Here is a 19211-nt window from a genome sequence, read left to right as displayed (position 1 = left end):
ACTAACACCAGGGAAGTATCATTTGACATAAACCATTGATTCAAAACACTTCAATACCCTATTCACTAAGCATTCTAATTATGCATTTATTTTATATACTTACCAGAAGAGGCATTTACCCTTATCAAAAGTTAGTAAAAAAAGTCTTTGACACCTTCTAGTCAAAGTATACTTTAAATCATTATTTCCTGAACAGTACAGAAGTTCAAAGTCACGTGATCCAACTCAAAGAACAGCAAAAAAAATAACCCCCTGGACCTCCACCCATGTAATCCCAGATATTAAGTCTTAAGCAACCCAAATTAAAAAAAAAAATAAAAACAGAACACCCCACCATCACCAGTAACAAAGCAAACACACCCTACAGGGCTGACAAAATATACTTTTAACATTATAAAACATAGTAGGAAATTGTAAAAAATCTTCTATAATAAAGGATAAATTTAAAATACATGAATTTAGGATATCTTAATTCTAAACACATAGTCTAAAATATTATTTTAATATTTTAAGATAATGAAAATATTATTTATTCGATCTAACTCTTAAAAACAAAGTCAAGATACCATTCCTTGTAAAAAACAAGGAGCCATTGCACAAAAAAGCAGCCTGTACTCTTGAAATCGACTACTTACTCTACAGAAAATATCTTTCTTCCCATTTACAAATCTACACAGTTTACTAGCTTTGCTGTAATACTTTTTTTCTCTTTAAAATCAGAGAATAATTATTTCCTTACAACTATATAAGTACTGGAGATAACAATAATGGAGGCTCACAGTCCTGTATGTTCAGGTTTCTGGAAAAAGAAAATAATTCATACACTTCTTCTGTTTTAGGTCTTCAGAGGAGGTATTACTTAGACACATACTGATGCAGTATCAGCTCACCAGGTGAGATCAATTTTGTGAGGAACATTACTGCATTTCCAGCTTTCTTCTCTTCCCTTTTAAATATCACCTTATGTAATTCATGGTATTTTACTTACAAATTTGCAACTAGGAGCTTAACCTAACTTTCAATTTATCTTTTTTTTCCCTGCACACAAATGGTAGAATTCAGTGCGCAACAGCCTGATTGAGCAAAGCAAAGAGAAATTTCCAGGATGTAATTGTGGGGTAAAACTGAGAAGAATGCATTATGGACACATCCATAAACAGGCTTGGGAATTAACAGATAAATCACTGGTAGAAAGAGACAAACTGAAAATTAAGTCCTCTTTTGCAAAAGCTCTTGTGACTGCTAAGTCTACAGTCACTTGAACAGTGTATTTGAAAACCTTTCACAGCATCTTTCCTCACAGGATTATTACTGATAGCATCATCACAGGAATGAATGTAGATCCAGGATGTGTGGATTTTCTTCTTCCAGAAACCTGAACTTACAATTTGAAGAAGCTAGTGACATAATAAAACAGGCTGTATGATACTGAAATACTATTATTTCCACACTTCCAGACTTCTGCCTGCTTCTAACTTCTCATTTATTCACAGATTTTAGAATTACCTGAAATAACTTGTGAATACCTATTATTTTTAAGTACAGCAATAAAATGAGTGTAAATATAGCCCTTGCAACAACTGCATTCAATTAAAAAAGTAAAATATTGTTAACATTAAATAATGACTCATTTTGAAGTCACTCTTTTCAGCATTTTAATGAATTTGATTTTAATTTAATTCTATCACAGCTAGGAAACAGGAGGAAAAGACACTTTTGAGCTGTGTTCTCTTGCTCCTTGAAGATAAGGAAGCAGAATGGCTGGTCAAACAATGGTTACAATATATACACAGAAGTGAAACAAGGCAGATTCTGGAAGGAACACACAACTCAAGCAGCATTCTAACTAAATTTATATTTACTTCAGATAGATTTCACAATTAAAGTCCCTGTCACAGGCTGGGCTTTTCTAATTCTGTTTTCTTTTGAAACTCGAGGTACCAACCTGCGAACAAACTTGGAGGTGATCTTGCTGATGATGCCTGTGGACGTCCCTCTCCTGGCGTGTGCGAACGCCCCGGTCTCGTGGGAGGGCGAGGCGGGCGGGCCGTTGTAGGTGGCGTTGCGGCGCTCCCGCAGCTGCTCCCCGTGGAAAGTGCTGCGGCTGGAGCTGCCCCGGGGAAAGCGGGTCCGGTCTGGAGTGGTGGTGCTAATGCTATGAGCAGATGGGGAGGCAGCAGGCACTCTTTGAGTTGCACTGCTGGGAAAACAAAAGCATAAATAACGAGAAAGACCGGGATAAAAGCCCTCCTACATGACAACTGTTTCTGAAAAGAGGGGAAAGAAACCTGCTCTTGATTCTTCTTAAAAACTGAATGTACCACTGATTTGCTTTTAGTATTTATACTCTCTTTGATTTTACAATGAAAATGTCTCTTGATTATTTCTACCTCAATGATGCATAAATTTTAAATTTATCTCTAGAGCTGTTAAAAAAAGTATACACAGATAATAGGACAAAAGGTAAAAAGGTAGAAAAAAGTTTGTAGTGAGATCTGAAAGTGTCCCCAGCTCTCTTCTGGAAAAATGTGTTCATTAACACTTTTACCCTTACTAACACATTACCCTTAACACAAGCCCTCCCAAAAAACTTAATGGATATTTCTTAAGTCATAACCTGACAGAAATAAGTGTATAAAGCTATTCAGGCAGTTAATAGTAAGAAGAACTATACCATGGTGCTTCTAGGCACCAATAAGCTTAGCAACCTACAAATCAGAGAGGTTAACATTCCAGTATTTAATTTCAACGTATGGTGGCCTGTGTTGTACAGTCCCATCTAAACTAGTTAAATTTTTAACTACCTAAGTTTTCTAGAAGCTTCCAGAAGGATGTAGTCATGGAACTTCTTTAACTGTATGTAAACAAGTACCATGAACAAAATCAGGTTTAAATCATCTGTAATACCCACAACACTCGAGCAAGCTGTTTAAAACCAGAATGCAATGTGTCAGTTTTGACTGGATTACAAACACTTTGAGGTCTGTCACGATCTGAACAAGAGCACTTCTGAAGTGCATAGCAATAAAGAAACACCCATCATTCTGTTACCTTGGTCGGTAAGCTTCAGTACCATCTTTGATGGTTGGCAGTGTGACTTTGATAGGGTGACCAGAGGCAGACATAGACTTTTGATGCCGAGGGCGTGTGGAGACAGAGGCCACTGCAGAGCCTGCAGAGGATGTGCTGCTTGCAGACATTTCCGTCAGGCTTTTCCATGGTAGCAAGGCAGCAGGGATGGACAAATGACAAGGGAAAAGAAAGTGCAGTGTAAAACCCCTTATAAAAAAGAAATAACTGATTTCTTATTTTAAAAGAACTCAGCAGTGCTGCTTAATTAAATAGAAGACTGAGTGACCAGGCTGCCTTAGTTAGCTAAAAAATACAGAATTCTAAGAAAATTATGTTCATCCATAAATGAATTCTCCACGTATGTTAAGTTAGGCCTTTTCATTCCTGCCAAGATTAAAGCTTACACACACATTATTCAAGGTAATAAAGAAAGACTACAACGAATACAAGGACATAAAAATACTGAAAAAGAAATTCCCAAAGACTTAAATGGATTTATTAAATAGACTCTCCATTCATGAATACCCTTACTTGTAGTTAAAACAAACAACTAGAACATGAAGCATTTAGAACTGCTGTCATATTATCACTTAGAAGTCACTCGTTTTTAAAGGACCAATTTGTCCTCCTCTGGACAGTGTCCTCCAGACATTGCTAGGTTGAGTCACCCCTTTCAAAGTACAGTTTCTTCTATCAGTACTTTTATTTCTCCTTCCTTAAGTGGCAAGAAAGATGAAAGTACTGACAAAACTATTGTGCCATTAATTTTTAAAACAAAAGTCGAATGAATTAAGGCAAAATACAGCTTTGCCTCTACACGGATAAGTGAAATTGCATTAATAATGTATTAGCAATTGGAGTCCCACAGCTAAATAATATCTGTAGCAGATAAAGAGGTAAAGACATGAGATGAATAAGTCGATGACAAGACATTCAGCTGCACCAAATCCAAATTCAACAGCAACACAACATCTTGTAGGAAAAGCAAATAATTCAACTCAAAAGAAAATTCTTCCTAATTTTTCAGAATATGCTCAAAGAACTGAGCACAATAATTACTGCACTCATGAAAGGAACAGGGATTAAGAATCTTTCAATACTATAGAAAAAATCAACTTTAAAACGAAAAACTTTAAAAAATCCCTTTTCCTTGCAGTATTTTATGTATTACATCTCTTGAAAGAAAAATATCTTCATCAGATCAGAAAAACTATTGTAATATGTGTATTATAACCCTCTATCTAAAAAAATCTGATATCTGCTTTTTTTTTTACAATAAAAGGATTGTTACTGTCTTTATTCAAATATTTGAAACTATATGCAAAACTTTGGGCAAACACTTTTGAAAACACCCATCCAATAATTTGAAATTAAAATGCTTTAAGGAAGTACATTAAAAAGCAGAAAACTAATTTTAAGTGTTTAATTAAATAGTTGTCTTTTATGTGTTCCACAGCTCATCATTTGACTGTAAATGAACAGTCCTGCACTTCCCTTATTTCAAAAATTTTATGCATCACTAAAAAATTCAAACACTAGGACAGAAAACAAAAGAAAACTAGTTTACTAGATTATGCTATTTTGTGCTATGATTTTTTTTCATTCATTTGACAGTAACTGCTGTATTTGAATAGCTTGAAAAGCAGAGTAAGAGCTGTTATTTGAATCTAAATAAAAAAAAATCCAGTTTTTATTACTCTCTATTCAAGCCAGTACTTTATTTTTCAGTCAAGTATAAGGATTAAATAACATCAAGGATGAACAAAAGATTTTTAAAAAGACTAACTGGCAGTGTTAAATACAATACTACTTTACAAAACATACTAAACTTCATTGTCATTGCACAAATAGACACAAACTGATTAAAATCACTATAAAAATACTATTTAGGCCAAAAATGTATATTGAAAACAGTTAAAAAATTTTAACCATTTCAGCTCTTTGAGTGGTTAGGGGGAAATGAAAAAGGATCAGGCTACACTGCCAGAGTAATCCATCTGAAGCTCTCCATAGCACAACTGCCCACTTAGCAATTAGTTGTTAGCACAGTTACTTCATCCTGTGTTGGAAGACAACCCTCAGTAATCAATGTGATCCCATGGAAAGAAGCAAATGCCAACTGACACATTTAGCTTCAAAAATTGATCAAAAAGAAGCAGCAGTGGAAGATGAAAACATACACCTGGACTACATGTATTTCATACCGTGATATAAAATGGTATTTTGCAAAACCTGCTTCTTCTGTGCCTCAGTTCTTGTACCCAAACTAATAAACAAAGGAAGTTGAACAATACCTGTTGTCCTTCCCATTCTGTATTGCAGAATAGCGATCTGAAGAACGTTCACAAACATAAGTGTTCCTTCTTGTCATTCCACTACCAGAAAACACATTATTCTAGAAGAGAATTAAGACTAAATTAAATACTTTCTACTGTATATCATGTTGTTCAAAAATCTAAGCACTGGAATAAGCAAATCAAAACAGCGTTTCAGCCACTTATGTATATTGTTAATGCTTTCAAATGCACTAAGTCAATCTGTCAACACACATCATTTATATCATCAGCTGTTTTTTCCAATAGCTCATTCACCATCTCATTACTGCACCATTGAGAATACACTGAAAGAACACAAGGAAGTTTAATTTTGCTGACACACGCTTTACTAAGTATTATTACGCAATACCCACATACTGTGTTCCTGTATTTATTTGTCCCTGAGATCAAACAAACTAGGATCCCAGAGAACACACCTATGGCTGGCTAAAAGGCTTTCCTGCACATCATAATTTTCCAACAAGGGCTCCAGTTTGTTGCCCCTGTCAAAAGGGCTTTCAAGAGCAAAACAGAAATACTGTCAATCTATGTCAGTAAACCCAGAAACTGTGATGCAGTAATATGGCAAATACATCTTGTTACAAAACCACTGATGGTATTTCTTTCTGTTATTAATTTAAGTTTGGATAGACTTCATAAAATAAGTGCATAGTCTCCATCCCTACCAAGCACAGGTTAGCTGCTGAAGGCTTAGCTTTAATACAGGACATATAACTCTCACTTTGTAATACACTACATACTGAATTTGGGGTGGGAGAGGTTGCACTTTGTTAACATTACACATAACATTCTGATGCCTGCTGGCAAAAGATTTCAAATACCCTAGACTCAGCTACTACAGGACATCATGAACTCTGCAAGTTTAGTTTTAAACTATGTTTAGGTCTTCCTCATCTACAGTTTTTCAGCATTAATATGACCCCACAGAGACCACTTAATAAACTGTTTTAAGACCAAATTGTAAGGAAGATTAACAACTGCAATAATAGTTTCTGAAATTAAACTCTCCCGAGTTACATGACGGAAGGTGCTAAATAAATTTTCAAGAAATTCTGCCTTTCTGAACATCATGTTACCCACAAAGTTACACAAAAATATTTTTAAATTATCCACATTAAATTAGTTTTTTTCACTTTAAATGTTTGAGTTTTAAACAAAAATATTCACTATCAGTGTAAGCTGTTCAACCTTGAACTATTGTAATATCAGATACCAATATTCACTAATCATGCCCATCACAAAACCCTTCAAAGTCCCCAGAATAGTCACAGAGCTAAAAATGCACAAATATTGAAGTTGCCATTAGCCAGTAAATCAATTTCTCATTCTTCATAGCCAAGATACTCCATTTAATTAGTTCTCACAAAGCAGAGAAATGCTTGTGACATATCAGCTTGTACCACACATGACTCTAATCAGCTTTGGGGCAATATAGTTTTGAGAAAGCTCAGATAGGAAATCTAATCTTAGAAGACTCAAAGTTCCTGCATGCAATCCACACAGCCATAATTTCAAAGACTTTTGAGGGGGTGGGGAGACAACAACCCTATTTAAAATTTTAAAAAAATAAATTAAAGCATGTGCAGATGCATTGCAGACACAGCCTGCAGAACACTAGGAGTAAAATGAACTTCAGCATTTATTTTACTTTCAGAAAATTCTAATAGAAATGCACATCATCTTTCCAGAATATCCAAGATGGGAGCACGTAGAATCCCAAAGGATAATGAGAATAATGAGATTCCTGCTGCCAGTCTACTGCACTAAAAGATGGCAAGAGTTTTTGTATTTAACAGACAATGTCTCCTAAATAGCACAAAGTATACTTGAATCTTAAATCATGATTCATGCACACTTTTTTCTCCCACGTGAGCTCTTGCTCCTAAGTAGCTGTTTAAACATAATGCAGTATTTTTTCACTGTGAATCCTAAACACCAATCCTACTGCACAGGAATTACCAAAAGGCAAAGTAGATGCTTTCACATTAGAAGAGAGACTCTCTGATTTGGAACAGAGGTGTTTGAGGCAGTAATATGGTAACAGTATACAGAACTCTGAATATCACAACAGAAGCATTAAGAAATTATTAATTCGGTAGTCCAGTTCCTTAATACAACAATCAGGCTGTAAATCATATCAGTACGTTTCATGGAACTGCAAATGGAACTCCATTTCCAAAATGGAGTGAGAATGAAGTGGTTTCAGAGAACCAAACAACCAAATTTACAGAGAAAGTTCATGAGAGATATTATGTAGGATTAATCAAATGAAATCTCTGAATCAAAAATCCCTTAAGTTCCTTGTAGATAGACAAGCATTAGAAACCAGATAAAGGGCACTCCATATTGGCTCCATTCTTATGTTCTTTCCTTAAATATCCAGTATGTTTCTTAACAGAAAATGAAGTTTGCCCAAGTGCAGACATTCTCATGTTTACTGTTATGTCAGTGTTAGAAAAAGTAAAGTTGGGGGGGAAGGAAAAGGTTTATTTTAAAAGGCATCTACTGTAGCCTATTTCTGTCTGCCAGGAAAAGTTACCAGAAATAGACTTAGTGGTTATTCAGTACCCATTATGTCTATAGTAATCCTGTGCTGCACATTTTGCTTAAATAGGGAAAAACAAATATAACAAGCTCAAAGCACACCCAACTCACACTGGTAACTGCACTTGACTTCTTTCTTTCTGGACCCACAAGTGGACTTGCAGCCATCTCTCCTTTGGATCCCACTGTAGTGCTGCCGAGTTTGCGTGAGACATCCTTGTCCCAGTCTTCTTTCTGTTCACTTTCCACACTGTTTGCCTGAGACCTTTTTGTGTATGACACAGCAGGAGGAATCGAGGGGCCAACTGCCAAATAAAAATAGAATTAATAAAGAACTAAAAATAATCACTGCATTTTTCTTGGCCAAAGTAGTCTAAATATAATTCCCCGAGTCCAAAAAAAGCATTTGAACAACTCTGACGGCAAACTCAGCACACAGACCAGCCTACTAAATCGAGCTGTGACAGCCTGTGTTCTTTTTACCCACTCACTCTTCACCACCAATTTGCAGTTCAGAATTACTTCCCATTTCACATCAATATGTAAAACCTAGAAGAGCATTTTAGTTCTCACTGTAAATCCATGCAATTTGTACAATATTATGAAAAAAGGAATTATGTTCTTCAAATTCTTTTTTAGTATTTTTTGCTGTATACCTTTCTCTCTAAATACTATAAAGATTATTTTACCCTGAAAACCCTAGGCCTACTTTGTTTACAAGCATGTTTATACTTAGAAAATATCACAATTCTTTTCCCCTCATCCTTCTTTTAAATGTTTTGGGAAAACTCCTCCATCAGTAGACTTTTACATTCCTTTGAAATAAAATCACATCAGCTAACAAAAACGCAGAAAATAATTATGTAAGTTATGCAGAAAAAAGGGTCAAGCATTTTAGAAATATTTATTGCAATTTGACAGCTGAGGGAAAAAAAAACCAACTTTCCTTTAATGTTTTAAATATGTTTTAAATATGTATTCCTTTTTGATAGAGGCATTTTCACCTGAAAACATTTCCCAAATACTTGGTAAAATTGTTGTCTCTTGGAAGGAAACAATTTGGCCCCACAGCCAAGTGTAATGATAACATAATTGGCTTGGTGCCCCTGGGGCTATCCAGGACAATACCTGCCATTAGCTCCTAAACAGAAAACACCCTCAGCATCTCATTTAGTGAGTTAACCACGTATCAAGCCCAAAGAATTAAATCTGCGAGGTGCATGGATCCAGATTTACCATGGAAATATTTGTCCAGAGACACATCACAATGAGCTACACAACAAATGCACAGAGTGGGGACCCTGCCAGGCTTACAAAACCCTGTCCACTCCCACTAAGCTGTGTCTGTAACTTGACTTGCTGGAACGTCATCCCCACCATGGTCGCTGAAGCGCCGCTGTTTCTGGTTGGTGGAGATGCTCCGCTGGACCTTCAGGTGAGCGGGAGACTGCACCGAGCTGTTGTTGAGGTCGCTGCTGGGACGAGACCTTTGACCCAAGTTGCTGCTGGACAAGGAATCACCTGCTTCAAACTACAAGGAAAACAGTTTTCAAACCATAAACAAAATTCAACACTACCAGTACTTTTATACCATTATAAAGCAAAAAGTTCCAATCAAAGGTGCTTTTAAAAAATTTAACATTGTATCCAGAGCTGAATATTCTTAAGATTAACTTTGTCACTTTTTTGTCACTTAACTGTGTTTAATGAGCTTTAAAAACAAGTAGCTAAAGCTACATAGTTAATGAATGCTCAAAACAAAATTACAAGAATCTTGACAGAAACAAAAATGGTGCTATATTGAAACTGAAGCCACAGAATGGCTTTCCCTGCCTTTTTAAATTTCATTTCAAAGCCTAAGAGCATTCATAGCTCCGGAACAATTTTAAAATGCATTGGACTGAGTCAGAAGGACTAAAAAAGCAAGTAGTGACTAAAGGATTCTTTATGGCTTTCAAAACATCTTTATAAGGTCTGTAACTCAGTCACTGATTTGTTCATATCTAAGAAGCGCAAGTTCTATGTAAGAGCAGAGGAAAAGACAAATATCCTCTTCCAAGCAATTTGAGCTAAAATGATTTTAGACACATTCCCTCCATCCTCTGCCATCACATGGGAATTCTGGCTCAGAGATGTGAGAAAATGCACTCAAGGATGCACATATCAGATTTACACTTTCTTGGAATTGAAGGAAGGCCAACGAAGCAGCAGGGAAAAAATTCCTTCAAAAATAAAACATTGGTCTCTGATTTCTTGAAAAATACATGTGGTCCCAAAAGATTTACAGATCCTTCTAGTTCCAAAACAATCACAAGATTTTTTGCCACCAATTTATAAATGACTGCAATGCAATAACATATTGAATAATTTCATATACTATAAAACAGTATATGAATGAGAAAGGATGAGCACATTTCTGAGAAATAAAGGATGTCACATCTGAGTAGTCAGAAAAATAAATCCTATTATTTCAGATTTTAAACTGAAAACACACATGACAAGAAGAAAACTCAGCACTTGGAAGTCATGGCAGATAACTTCAGATTAACAGCCAGCTTTTTAAAAAAGCAGCTCAACATGTTTACAAGCAAGCATGAACATACTGGAGATTTAATTTATTTCTTCGTATGGGAACTAACAAGATATCCAAGAGGATAGGAAGAGGTAAAAACATTCATAAGTTATCAATCACAATTTTTTTAAAAAGTTACAAAATAATTAATAAAAACATCATTCAACCCAGCAACATATAAAGGCCAAACCAGAAAATGTAAACAGCACTTACTTCAGGTGGTTTTCTACCTAGAAGCAGGTAAGTAGCCATGACTTCATCGTACTTTTGATTTACTAAAGATTCATGGATTTCTTCTCTTGAAAAGCCCATTGTGACCATAATGTCTAAAAGTAAAAAGAGTCAGATATATCAGCAGAATAAGTGTTTGGGTTTACTGACAACTTAAGTGAAAACAAAAAAACAGCCTTATAATTTACAAGTAACTAAGATTCAACTCAACCCACTGAGGTTTTCTTTGCTGTGCAAAAACAAAACATGCTACAAACTCCTCTCTTTCACTGTTATTTTCATCTTGAAAACTCCCAACTATATTATACAACTCTTAACTAATTTATACAACATTCAGTGTTATTCAACAAAAAATAAAGCACTGGCAAATAGAAACATATATAAACACTATGAACAGCTACTGGGCCAATACAGTAACTCTCTCTAACCCCAGCAGGCAAGTAGGGTTGCCTTCATAAAATCTCTTTCATTCTGTTAAATTCTGTAGTCTTATTGGTCTTTTGCTGTGCTTGTAGATTGATGTCAGCTCAGTGAAGTCACAACAGTAATTATAAGGAGACCACTGTAATAGCATTTCTCATTTAGATAAAAAGAATGCATTTTACTTGTATGATGAGATTGTAGGTCAAATTCTTAAGAGTTTAGTTTGCATTCCAAGATAAAACTGCCTGTGTCTACCAGATGCAACACCCTTCTGAAAGTCTTACCTATTCTTTTGGTGTCATTGAAATCTGGTTCAGGCTCAGTATATGGCTTTAGTTCTTCTTCCTCATGACCAACATTCATCCACCGATCCTTCATGATTTGCTAAGGAATGAAAAGAGCTTTAGGTCAACAGGCCCTTTACCATACCCCATTACACTTGTGCTAGCTTGTCTGCTGAAAAGCAATTTGAAGTTCATAATAATCTGAATGCTGCTCTGTCCCTCATACTGTCTGTCCCATCTCCTTGCATCTTATTTAAAATCTTTCACATCTTTATATTCTCCTAAGTTCATTCCTCCTATTTACCATTTACTACACAATCACCCTGCCTAAAATATCGGAAAAAACACTGAAAAACAAAGCCTTTCATTTTGTACCTTTCACTTCCACTGATTTCTTATCTCATTTTGCCCAGTGACTGACACTCATGTGCTCCTCTTGGTTAACATCCTAAGATGTTAATGTAATACTAGCTCTGTCATGATAAAGAGCTCCTTTAAATAATAGCAAAGGAACTCTTCAGAAACTAAGGAATAATTCAGGAATATGCTGATGCTTCCTACAGTCATTACTTTCAAGATCATGGTATCAACTGGTCATTTTTTCCTATGGATCTTCTCACTGCACTTGACCTAAATATGTTTCCAAGTTTGGCTGGAGGGAGAAATAACTCTTAACTCTCTCTATGCTATGCAGTTATTTACTTCAAAAATTTCTCTTGCCTTCTTTGGAAAATTTCCTTCTGTTGTAACCTGGATCTTTTTGTAGGCCTTCAAGACTGATTGTCTGGAATACCTAACATCACGATTTCTCCTTAAGGGCATATTCATCTTTAAACAGCTAAAATAAATTTCCCTCCTACAGCAACAGGCACAAGTCTCTTCAGGGACAGATGCTAATACTGCTCACTACATGGACACAAGAATGAAACAAGAGCCAGCAAATCAAGTTTCCCACAGGCTCCAAATATGCCTTTCAAACACTGTATTAAGTTATTTCTCATAAAGAGCCAAAGACTCAATTTTCCATTGATATAACCAAATTCTTTGTGTGTAAGGCTGCTGCCCAATTACAGACCCCAATAGGTCTACCCTTACAAGGACAATACAGAACTTTGTGCCAATTACCATTTTGCTGACAATAACACTTAAAGATTTGTTCTATCACGGAATTGATTTTTTTGGCTTTTGAGGGGATAAAGAGGGATTGTGAACACATACTGCTATATGGCATTTCTGACACACAGAGCATGAGTCTACTTGACAACAGACTTGGATTATGTATTTGTAGCCATGCAGGAGAGAGCCTCCCCAAAGAGTACTATGCAGTCTCTGCAATCACAATTTTTTAAAGATACTGTTAAATAAATCTGAAATTTAAGGACGATGAAGTGGATGACAAATCACTGCTCAAATTCTACCTCCCTTTCTTGATCCTCCTTGAATTAACAGACAAGCCTGAAAATTCCCACTTAGTTTTTCATGTCTCTTCAGTAGGTGGATCTAGAGTTCAATGTAATCCACTCTCTGTTTCCATCTGTTAAGTATCTACATTTCTGCTGGCTTCTGTCTTTGAAATACATGATCTCAGAGGCACACTGAGTTATTGTACAACTCTTAAACAGGCTCTTACAATCAAGCATTTTGAAGTGACACAAACAATCCAATTCCAGGATCAATACTACATTTGTGTAAGATCTGCTGGGCTTTCGGTCAGCTGATTAAACAGCAACAGCCTTGGTCAGAATATTTAGAAACGGACCCAAACGGTACTTCTTAAACATCAACCCAAACTAAATTTCAATCAGCTAGATATTATTGATGAGATTTTCCTCAATTTTCAGGAAAACTATCTAATAAAAATCTGGTCTGGCTCAAGTCCTGTCTGTGCCAAAATAATTTTGCTTTATTACACTCTAATTAGAAATCTGCTCTGGAGGAATTTCAGAGCAACACCATGCAAAAGAATTAAAGACTGGCGGAGAAGGAAAGAGGAATTTTTTGAAATCCTGACAGTTAAGAGATATTTTCTGACAGTATATTTTTCCCATCTCTTCCTGGGTAGATTTGTTTATATCAACATTCTCTTGTTTCTAAAATGCTTCTTCTCAGCTGCAACAATGAAAAAGTCTAGAGGAATCATTTTAATAAAGATTTGCCTGGTCCTGACTAGAGGATAAGTGCTAAGCCTAACCCATACAGTACTGATCCTGTGTGGATCTCAGCTTTAACGCTGATGTCACTGACAAACATCCTTTTGGATGGTCTGCCAAAAATATGCATGGGAACTGCGAAGATGTATGGCTGGGACTAAGCAAATAATCAAAAGGCAAAGCACAAAAAAATCTCCCCACCTAAGATGACATTGTCTTTCCACTTTTAGAAGCTTCCAACAAAAGTATACCTTCATTCTAAACATGTATTTTTAAAAGTGCTCAGACAGAAATTTCTTTCCAAACCACATACCACACTTTTTAATTCAGCAAATGTGATCTCAGCAATATTCCTTTAAAAAAAAAAAAGGTTGTGATGGCTCTCTTTTCCCTCTCAGGTTAGCATACAGATCAATGTCTGTTATCAATATTTTGGAACTGGCTCAAGACTCTTGGTCACACATAACATTTACTCGCTCTCTTTCACACAATCTGACAACCTCAGCCTTTCAGTGAGGCTGCTATCCAATACCTCTCTCCAGGGACAGGAAGGATTTTTACAAGAACTGGATAACACTACAATACCTAGAATAAAAGTGAAATTAGATTTGAAGAGAAACTGCTGAAAATCCAGAGGAAAATTCAATAAAAGAAAAAGCTACTTCCCTAAAGCCTAAACATGACACAGGTAAACAGTGATCTTTGAATCAGTGATCTTTGACTACACTCTTACCGTTATGTCTTTTAGACAGAAATCACAGAATATAATGAGCACATATCAGTAATGTGGAAGCCATCATTCACTACTCTCTTTGGCACAGACTTTATTCAACTTAAAACTATTTAGAAAAAGCCATAAACCAGCATCAGCTCAGAATGAGTTGCCTGCAGACAGAGCTCAGTGAGTGCATGCTTCCTTGCACAGGTAGCATCCATGCCAGAAAGCATAAGTTATGCCACAACAAATAAAAAGCTGCTTAAATGAGATTTATTCACTGGAACACATCCACTGCTGCACAAGTATGTGTAGAAAGATGAAACAAAAGTCACTAGTGATTAACTCATGCAAATACTATTTAAGAAGTATTCTATTTATTTTCTGCTCTACTTTCATCTCTATGGTAAGTAGATGTTATTTTAAAAAAATCTCTCCCTATTAAAGAATTCACACAATAGAACCAGGCAGCTTTTAGAGTGAACTGTACACCAATTATTTGTTAAATATCAGCTATGCACAAGTACTATCCAATACATCAATCTTGAACAAAACAGCCCCTTAAAAACACTGAACCTTTTAGACACCTTACAACTTGCACACAGATAATCTCTGCATCCAAAGGAAAGAAAACCTAATTTACTAACAACAACAATCATAACTTATTAGAAATCCCCAAAATGGATTTTACCTGAGGGACACAGCAGAAATTATTATAAATTTTCCAGATACTCAGAAACAAAGCTACCCGAAAAGGGAGAAGAAAGGCTTGCACAGAAATTACTAGCCATTATTAGCATATCATTCACAGAGCTCTTAGAGTTTACATGTGTTATGGCACTAAAACAAACAAAAAAGGCCACACTTTTTTCCATCAGCTAGTTATTCTTGTACTTATCTTTTTCAAGAAGTCATGAAAATGGAAGTCAAAAAAGCTTATGCTACTTGTTTTTCTGAAATACTCCAGGAAGATATTTACAATCTTGTCCTGCTTTCCACAGATTTTGAACCAGCTCCATTATCTGACTGAAACAAGTGGGAACAGTTTGCACTTTGAAATGCTCTTAATTTAGTCATTAGTCAGCTGCAATTAAGGTTAGATTTTCATTGATTAACACTTTCTATTTTCAACCTGCACTGTTTCTAGGGCATTTCCTTTTTTTTTCTTTTTGAAGACTTTTGGGCTCTCAAAACAGGAAGAAGGCATCTATCCTGAAAAATCAAGAATCCTCAAGCAACTGTTGTATTTTATGCTTTCATAATTTGAACCCCCTTTTCTCCAAGACAAAATTACTTACTTCCAAGCTGCCTCGTTTTATTGGATTCAGTACTAGTAGCTTCTTCAGTAGATTTTCACAGTCTGTGGACATATAGAATGGAATGCGGTACTTCCCTCTCAGTACTCGCTCCCTCAGCTCCTGTCAAGTAAGAATTTTAAAAGATGAGCTCCTCATGACACAGATTAACAGCCAGCAGAAGCCAAGCTTTCATGTTGTAACTGTACCTTTAGGTTCTGACCATCAAACGGCAGTGATCCACTCACTAGTGTGTACAAAATCACCCCAAGGCTCCAGACATCCACTTCAGGGCCATCGTATTTCTTTCCTTGGAAAAGTTCAGGAGCGGCGTAAGGCGGGCTGCCACAAAACGTGTCCAGTTTATTACCAACCGTGAACTCATTACTAAACCCAAAGTCTGCAATTTTTATATTCATATCTGAATCAAGCAGAAGGTTTTCTGCCTAAGAGGAAAATAAGAGGAAGAGGACAATTTTTGTATTAGAGTAAGTATAAATACATATATATAGTACAGTGTATAATTTATCAATAAATACAAAAATGTTTCTTCTAAAACAGTTCACCATCTGCCTCTTTCTTGCAGAATAAAATAAACTAATCCCCTCCTAGTATGTTATGAGGACTAAAATCAGCAATGTTTATTCAAGAAAATATAACTATTAAAAAGCAGCTAAACAAACTTAAAAGTCAGCTAGTGAATCAACTGAACATTTTATTTTCTGGAAGAAATAACGTAGTTCAGCTTTAGAGTGAAGTATCTAGACGTCTCAGAATAGCTGTTGAAGCTTTTGACAGGTTCATGCCAATTTCTGGTGCCAAGGAGAGTAAATCTAATCCTAGACATCATCTACCATTATGGCAGAGTAAATGTTAGAAGGAATTTAAGACTTAAGAAGTTACCTTCTTCTAAGATGAAACACTTCAAGCTACATGCTGTACCTTAGCATTCTGTACCAAAAAATCTTCTCCCTTTTATTATTAGTTTTGCTTCAGCAGCAGCAACACCAAGGTGTCAGCACTCAAGTATTTAATTCTTTTCACACAGAATGTACTCTGTACATCTAAGATTAATGCCTATGCAGCAATCATGTGAATGCAGTGCATCACATATACATAGATGCAAGTGTACAGGTACCTGGAGAGTCAGTAAACAGCGTATTATATTTAGTATCACAGGTAGGTAAGAAGATTAAAAGGGTGAAATTACAGAAATACTAATAAATTATTGGGGGAATAAAGTGATTTCTCAAAATGCAAGGATGCTGTGCAAGGAGTGCAGCAGAACTGGGCAATGTTTATCTAACTGGGTCCCAGCTCCTGATCTGCATGTCAGCAACACAAGACAGCACCAAGCAGTGCCGTAATCCTACTTTTTCAATAGGAGGCCAGATATTAACCAGAGTAGAGGGTTCCCCTTATTGCCAAACAACAGTTTTATAGCAAAGAGACATCTCTCATCAGATGATGTACTCAGAATTAAGTCCAGAAAACATAAAGATGTTTCAGCTCACAATCAGAGAAGCAGCAATCTAATTGTCAGCTGTTTAAAAGCATAAATATGATTTTGTCTGGGTTTGTTTGAGTTTATTTTTAATATTTTTTCTTACACTCAGTGAACAGGAGACAATTAAACTATCAGTATATCAAGCCAGTAGCTGCACAACACAGTTTAGCCTTTATCAGGAGTAAAATACAGCCCATTTTTACCAACTCTGTCCTGGAAAATATTTTATTTTTCCAATTCATGACCTGTAATTCCAGCTGGATCCAGCTGATGTGCCTGCAGACAGACTCACAGAGCTGTTTTCCAGAGCTGACAGCCTTCTACACTACTTCACAAAGACTTCATTTTCCTTGTGGTGAAAACAGTACTGTCAGTGCAGCTGCTCTGTGATTACAACAGTCCTCCTAGTTCAACAGTACTCTGCTACCCAAGTGCCCCATGCTTTCAGGTTCCTTACTTCAGACAAGAACACCAAAAGACCTTTTTAATATGGCAAATAGAAAGATGATGCTTTTGTTGATTGCACGTTCAGAGCAAAAAATATAAACTGAAAAAATAAGTTCTGTCCATCACAGGATGAGCAAAGATGGAATTGATTGCAGCCCTTTCTACACAACTTGTTTATAATTACAAAGTTAAAAGGAGGTAATTCTTCTACCAGAATAGCCTGGACAAACTTGCATATTTTCTTACACATCGCTCCAGTTTAGTCTGAAATAACTTGTAAATAATAGTTTACCCTGTTATTAAAGCCAAAAGTCTTATCAAAAATATCCAAAGTGGTGCTAGACCTCTGCCTTGTTGTGCTGCAGTATCAATTGCTCAATGTGCTGATACCATGGAGAGTCAACAGAAGCAGATGAGAATGCAGACACCACTTTAAAGTTGCTTTTTCCATCTCTACAGCTCCATGAGAAGAGTTTTAAACGAGACAGAGATGTCATATCACTTGGAAAGAAGAGATGAAGCAAGAACACCTCCTCAAAGCCACACATTTAGCCTTTTTTTCCTTTGGAAAATGTATTTTTCATCGGCTAGGCTGACTGGCTCTCAACCACACTTTACTATGAACTTTTCAAATGAGTCTAGCATAATTCCAGCCAAGAGAAGACAGAGAGAAAAAAATCAAATGAAAGTTATTTTGGAGCCTGCCTGGCTGTCTTGCAAACAGGCAGGAGATCAGCAGCAGACTCCTCGTGGAAGGTAGTTCCTGTGTTAATGCTGCAAAGCTGTTACGCATAGGCTCGAGAGCACGGCCTGTGAGCTGTGTGCACTATGGAACTAAGAAATGGGAGAGAGGTGGAGACTCTAAGGGGCTCCTGGAGAAAGAGCAAGATACAGGATGCTGAGTAACTGCAGGGGTTAATGCAGCAAGATTCAGTCAAATAGCTGGGCTGAAGGAGCCAGAGCGAGATAAGCACGAGGAGGTGGCTGGCTCCCTACTCCCAGCTGAGTGTGGAACCAAAAGAACCAGTGAAGGGCTTGACCTGGCTGGCCAGGGTGCAGCCTTCTGCAAAGCTCAAAAGCAGTGGCTGCAGTAAGATCCAGGGAGTTTGACAAAACATTCATAGGCTCCAAACTGTCAGGCAAGACATGGAGGAATTTTTTTTAATCTAGATTTTGGTGAGATCCAACCCTTTTCCTTCTTTGCATTCTGACTTCAGAGTGCTGGGCAGTCATCTCCACCATCAGATGACAACACTCCTGGGGCAAGAACAACTCAGCAGAAAAGGATGTATTTATTATCCATCCTCATGTGCATGCAGGAGCTGGCAGATTGACAGGTATCAGGGAACAGATTTGTAAGAATGAGGTTGAAAGAATGCTGCAGTGCATTATAAGACAAAAGATACTGGTGAAAAAAAGTCCATAGGAATTATTCAACCTCAGCTTTTCACAAGTATTCAGATAGATAAGCAAGAAAGAACCTACACTAGTGTTTTCTTTGTAAATGTTCAAAGACATCAAAGCAACAGCACAAGACGGCTTTTAAGTGGGTGAGGTTGATGTCCAAGTCCCATGATACCTAAACTTGGCATGAAGACAACTTCAGGCAAGGCTTAGGTTGTACCTGCATGTGTT

The 19211-nt window shown here is 36.6% G+C and overlaps 1 protein-coding gene across 5 annotated transcripts in view; it reads right to left on the bottom strand.

Moving 5' to 3' along the window:
- MARK1 (microtubule affinity regulating kinase 1) overlaps positions 1–19211 on the bottom strand; it is a 56660-nt gene that overhangs the window by 3830 nt on the left and 33619 nt on the right. For 3 of the 5 annotated variants that reach the window (XM_058834434.1, XM_058834436.1, XM_058834438.1), the window contains 9 exons: positions 15832–16068; positions 15626–15745; positions 11463–11562; positions 10738–10850; positions 9330–9483; positions 8064–8257; positions 5367–5467; positions 3052–3210; positions 1946–2200 (listed from right to left, as the gene is read on the bottom strand). In XM_058834434.1, the coding sequence (XP_058690417.1) occupies positions 1946–2200; positions 3052–3210; positions 5367–5467; positions 8064–8257; positions 9330–9483; positions 10738–10850; positions 11463–11562; positions 15626–15745; positions 15832–16068 (1433 nt within the window). The remainder of the gene's footprint in view (positions 1–1945; positions 2201–3051; positions 3211–5366; positions 5468–8063; positions 8258–9329; positions 9484–10737; positions 10851–11462; positions 11563–15625; positions 15746–15831; positions 16069–19211) is intronic. The other 2 variants (XM_058834435.1, XM_058834437.1) reach the window with 1 other exon arrangement.

Source organism: Poecile atricapillus, chromosome 3, assembly GCF_030490865.1.
Source record: "Poecile atricapillus isolate bPoeAtr1 chromosome 3, bPoeAtr1.hap1, whole genome shotgun sequence".
NCBI lineage: Eukaryota > Metazoa > Chordata > Aves > Passeriformes > Paridae > Poecile > Poecile atricapillus.
The sequence above is the reverse complement of the archived record's forward strand: the minus strand, read 5'-3'. Positions and strand labels throughout refer to the sequence as shown.